This window comes from Alligator sinensis, unplaced genomic scaffold (genome assembly GCF_000455745.1).
Source record: "Alligator sinensis unplaced genomic scaffold, ASM45574v1 scaffold19_1, whole genome shotgun sequence".
Taxonomy (NCBI): domain Eukaryota; kingdom Metazoa; phylum Chordata; order Crocodylia; family Alligatoridae; genus Alligator; species Alligator sinensis.
This window is the reverse complement of record NW_005841916.1, coordinates 196,263-202,123: the sequence shown is the minus strand read 5'-3', so window position 1 is coordinate 202,123 and position 5,861 is coordinate 196,263. Positions and strand designations below refer to the sequence as shown.

General features: G+C 37.4%; 1 protein-coding gene across 1 annotated transcript in view; it reads left to right on the top strand.

The window, feature by feature from the left end:
• The first annotated feature begins 284 nt into the window (after positions 1–284).
• The window catches only part of POU1F1 (POU class 1 homeobox 1), a 24,185-nt gene continuing 18,608 nt past the window's right edge, over positions 285–5,861 (top strand). Inside the window, exons 1-2 of the mRNA XM_006018872.2 lie at positions 285–426; positions 3,909–4,058. Of these exons, the coding sequence (XP_006018934.1) occupies positions 285–426; positions 3,909–4,058 (292 nt within the window). The remainder of the gene's footprint in view (positions 427–3,908; positions 4,059–5,861) is intronic.

Here is a 5,861-nt window from a genome sequence, read left to right as displayed (position 1 = left end):
TTCTCCCACCATTAATTGGGCATCTATTGTATTTGGGTGGGAAGGAAGGAGGCTCTATGCTGATATAGCAATACTGCTGGGGAAAGAATATTAAAATGGATAAAGGGATTTCCTAGTGGTATAAATACCTGCACACGACCTCCCTGTGCTCTGGAGCCCTTGTTTATGTATATATGCAAGTAAAAAAGAACTGAAATAGAGTTTGAGCAGCTCTTAATCACTCAGGATATATTGTGTTAGAAAATAGGAGAAGGGTTTTCTTTGTGTTTTCTCCTTCTGTGGGAATGAGTTGTCAAGCATTTACTTCATCTGACACCTTTGTACCCTTGAATTCGGACTCTTCTGCTGCTCTGCCACTGATGATGCATCATAGTGCTGCAGAGTGCTTGCCAGTCTCCAGCCATGCCACTAATGTCGTGTCTACAGGTACTTATTTATTATTTATTTATTTATTATAATCAGAACAATAGTCTCTTTAACGTTCCTTTTTAAATTCTTTTTGGTCTGATCTGAATCTAAATATTGAAAGGATTTTTGGAAATGCCTAAGTAACTTAGAGCACAAGTTCCATTCCTTATCTTAGCATGTACGTTTATCTAACTACAAATTTCAATGTGAGTAATAAAAGTTTATAAATGAAAACTACTCAAGAATCAAATCTTACTTAATAGACAGGAAAATTACTTGTAATCTCAAGATGTACAGAACCTGAATTTTTATCACTGGAATATTAATGTTCTCCAGAAATAAAGAATTGAATATTAATCTTAATTATATTATTGACTCAATTAATGTTGTACTGAGGTAAGAGTTGTACTTTGAGCGTTCAATAAAATGATTTCTCATTAAGCATGCTTGAAACAAAAACCCTTCAATAAGAATATAAAAATGAACCACCATATTAAGCACTGTAGACTAAAATTGCAAGTCTTAATAAGAGAATAATGTAGCAAAGTGTTAGGGGCATAATTATTCTTTAAAATATGAACAAGAAGCTAAAGTTTGGTAATAATTCCATGGCAGCATTTTCTAAATCGATTTTTTTTTTCATATGCTTCATGGTAAGTAATTAAACACATGTTGGCAGAAAATGTTACTAATAGTTTTGTGTATGTTTACGTGTATTTACATGATTTAGGTTTGTGTCTGTGCTTTTAATAGTCATAGGCCGAATCTCAGTCATTATACAAGCCCAAATTCAATTGTAGCCAATGGGAATTTTGTCTGAAATAGGACTGCAGGATCAGGAGTTGCTGGGTTTTTTTGCTATGAAGACTAATGCAATAAAAAAGCCAGAATATGGCCTTATAACAAACTGAGCAGTAATAGAAAACATTTACCTGTGATGGTGAAAATGTTCTCAATTTTAAATATAGGTTGCAAGACTTATAATAGACAATGCGAACAGTGCTACTATGGTGAGAACATGTAAAGAACTTGTCCAAATAATGAAATGTATGAAGATATTTACATATAATTTTGCCTTATTTTTTAACTGTCAAAAGCTTTCACAGTGTTTATAGCCTCCATATATCTATTGCATATTATTGAATTTTGAAAATGTGTTAATTTTTTATAATTGTCTAATTTAATGCACAAAAAGAATCCTAAAATGTAGGTAAGTATACTTCAGTTACAGTAATAATCAAAGCACACAGATAAGTGTTCTATACTATATTTAATTTAAATATAAAGTTTTGATGATGGAATACTTTTCCAGCACCAATTCTTATATGATCTTTAGGAAGCTGGAAAGGCCATTTTTTTATGGCAGAAAATGATGAAGTGTGTGAATTAGCAAACTGATAACTGGAACGGTTTAATAACGTACAAAAAATTAAAAAACCTGTGCTAACTATCACTTTAACACTACAGCTCTAACTCACTCTCCCTGTATTGTTTGAGAAGTATAAATAGTATAACGTGATATATACTAGTAGTATATACAAGAAGTATAGTGTAAATACTTATATAGTGCTATAACCTTTTATTGGTATATTTTTATTAATCAGATTTCATTAATACTAATGGGTGAAACATTATAAATACATTGGTTGAAATAATTACATCCCTAACACATAATTATGTCAGTATGCAATGTAGATATACATCACTAATACGTAGTTCTAAGAACCAGAATTTTGGTAATCATTAGTCTTTATTTCTATTAGTAGGGCCCATAGCCAGAAATGTATGTATCAAATTGCGGTGTATTCTTTAAATAACAACACATTTACATGATCTAAAATGTTATGGACCAGATCCTTAGCTGAAGATCTGGCCCTCTGAACATTTCTTCAGAAAGCAATGTACTTCCTCCTGTTGATGCATTCTGATTCACTGATAGAGTAGCCAAGGGTCTTTGTTACATAGAGAAACCTTCAGGCACAGAAAAACAGCTCCATTTACTTTATAATTTATGTTTATTCTCTAGGGTAACTAAAAAGTAGACAATATTTTCATATTCCTGGATGCAGTTTTCCATCTATGTGTATATCTTTAATACACAAAAGAAGCAATAACAACCAGCTTTTTTCATGCAGAAACGCATAGGAGATTTTTGGGATGGATGGCACTGAAAGCAGAGATTAGAGCCAGCCCAGGCTATTTATATTTTCCTTTCAGAAGGTGGCCAAAACCCCTCAATAACTAGGAATACCAAGAAGTTTGAAGACTATCTTATCAGTGAAAACGTTGCCCCAAGAAACCAATATGTTTGTTACTGGAGAGCCATGGTCCTTCCTAGTAATAGCAAACTGTAGGTCCTGCTTTTTGTTCCTTTTCAGCTCTCAGAAGGGTATAGACAGAGGTAACAAGTCCCTTGCTATCAATGGATACTGATAAAAGCTATTACGATGTACCTATTACACCTGCTTAACTCTGTAGCTGTATAAGCATAGAAAAACCTGTTCAACTTTAGCCTTGTTCAACATCACATAGACGCTCCCCTCAACTCATATCAGCTGCTGCAGGGTCCCTGTAGAGTACCTAAAATGCATTTCTGCCACTTGTGAGGACTCTGATTCAATGCATTGTATGTAGAGGTGCTGCTGCAATTGCAAATGTTTCTTTAGGCCTTATGTTCAAAACCAGCTATGGCAATGATTGGGGGTATCTTGCTTTCTCTTTCCTGTCTATCATGAAACACATTTGAGGGGCTGGTTTTAGAGGATCCCTGCAAACTGCCCCAGGCTTCCAAAAACAGGGCCTTTTAAGGTGTCTCAAGTTGAGCATCCCAGATTGCTTGTCTTGAAAATATAGGTATCGGGAACCTGATCTCCTTACACATACAGTAGTATTCATTTTTTTCTTTCAATTGGTGTGGGTCTACATCTTTCAGTATATTAACAATTTGGCATGATAAATCATTGTTCTTGGGGAAAAAAGTGGTTATTCCAGTTTTCTATCTGGCTGTCTAATCTTCTGAGACATTTGATGAGTTACCTTAGGCTTCCAACAGAATTACAGTATAACCTTATGAATCCGGCATGCTTAGGGAGAATTACAGTATAACCTTATGAATCCGGCATTTTTAGGGCCAAGCCCCTGCCAGAAATTTGAAAACTCTGGATTTTTTAAAGCAGAGGGGCAGCCGGTCCCAGAGTGGGTGGCGGTCTTGGAGCAGAGACCACACGCAGATCGTCAGCATGGGGTGGTGGATGGCAACAACAGCCGTCAAGTGCAAGCTCCCTGCTCCACTGCTCCCCAATCTAGTGTAGTTTTAAAAAGTGCCAGATTTTTGAGAATTCTGGATATTTGATATTCAGATTTATGAAGGTATACTGTATCTTGATAGTTAAGAATCACTATAAATTGTTAGTATGCAGAAGGAAATAAAATATAATGCATATACTTAAATCTCTGGACTGAACAGATGTGTCTCGAATCCTTATATATTTTCTTACCAGTCCCGTCTGTTTTGTCTTTGATCCAAACTCCTAAATCTTCCCATTTATGCTTCTCCATGACGACTTTGGGAAACACACCGGCAGGTCTTCATTATTCAGTCCCTTCTTGTCATTATGGAAACCAACAGGCTACCTATGGAGTGATGGCAGGTAAGAGATAATAACTCTTAACAGGTGAATTATTGGCTTGATGGATTGACTGATTTTCCTGCAGAGGGACTGAAGAGTTAGAGGACACTGAGAGGAAGCACAAGTTTGTGGTTAAAGCATCAGAGTAAGGCCCTTTCTGTTTCAAGTGATGCCGTGGACTTCCTGTGTGACTGTGAGGCACATCTGCTTAACTCATTTCTCCGTCTATGGAGCAGGGATAAAACTTCCTTTCTGTTACTCTCTGGATTGGTAATCTCTGTGGGACAAGGACTGTTTCTCACGATACGCCTGTACAGTACCTAGCGCAATAGGCCCCTAACCTCAGCTGGGGCATCCAAGTACTATGAAATAAAAAAATAATTACTGACATTTGGTGAATTTAGCTCACCCTGTTTCATATATGACAGTATTGGTTCACGATCATAACTCTATGGTGCAGTACATTAGAAAAAACCAAGTTCCTTATAAATAGCATAATTTGAGGATTCGTGAAACTTAAGACAAAATAGGGAATGTTCAGTTCCTTGTTTTGGGGCTTTGTTTTCTGTTCTGTTGGTCAGTAAGGAGTCCTCGCCTTTTTTCCTTATCTTGGAGAAGGGAGGGATAATGCATTAAAAATATATATTTTTGTCTGCTTTTCCTTTCTGGCCTTTCATGATGCAAAACAGAGTAGTTTGAGGTTAGAGATGAACATCTAATAGGTTTGCCTATTAGAATTGCCCTGCCATCCACTGTGTTGTGATAAAGGGGGATACTATATGGCTTACTACCATACAGTAGTTATAAAACATCAAAGGAAATGCCATACTTGGCATGATTTAGTGATTTAGCTTACTAATGAATAAGAATCATTATTCTTACAGAGACATAGCAATTGTTGCAGGCTGTATGATTAAAAATATGTTAAGAGTTGAAATACGTTCTTATGTTTATAATAGAGTGACAAGGTTCCTTGGGTGAATTTGATATCTTTTATCAGACCAACCCAAATCGTTGGAGAATAGTTATTAAGCAAGCTTTCGGGTTCAAAAACCCTTCGTCAGGCTCAGGAAGCTGCAGCAGTTGGTGTGTGCTCTTCCTGGATGGAATGAAAAGTAAAGAAGCCAGCGGCTGGGCTGGGGAGTCAGATGCCAGGCAGATTATAATGTGTCAAAAATCCAATGTCTATGTTTAGTCCATGATCTCTAGTATCCAGGAGGTTGATGAAATGGAGCTCATAGGCTCATCTCTGGGAAGTGTTGTGTAAGTTTCCCTTGAGGATCAGGACTGAGAGATTGGAGAGAGAGTGGCCCTCCTGTGAGAAATGTGCCCCCATTGGTAATTGGGTATTTCTGTCTTTGATAGATTTCCAGTGTACGTTCATTCTGGTGCGCAGTTGTTGTCTGGTCTCTCCTACATATCTTCCATCAGGGCATTTGGTGCACTGGATGAGGTATACTACATTCCTGGAGGTGCAGCTGTAAGATCCTGGGATCCTGTGGTGATGAGGTTGGCGAGGTTTGGTGCTTGTCTGAAGGCTAGGATGGGTGGCTCTGGGAAGATCTTTTTAAGAATAGGGTCTCTGTCTAGTATGGGTTGCAATTTTTTGAGGATTTTCCATACAGGTTCAAGGGAGGGGTGATATGTCATAACCAGCAGTATGTGATTTGTGGGGGTTTTTCTTCTGTACTGCAGCATTATGTTTATAATAGTCGTTTACTTTCTACTAGATTACATTCAACTTGCTCTCTCCCAAGGGAGGTGGTGCTCTCCCCTACCCTGGGGGTCTTCAAGAGGAGGTTTGGATGGGCATCTGGCTGGGGT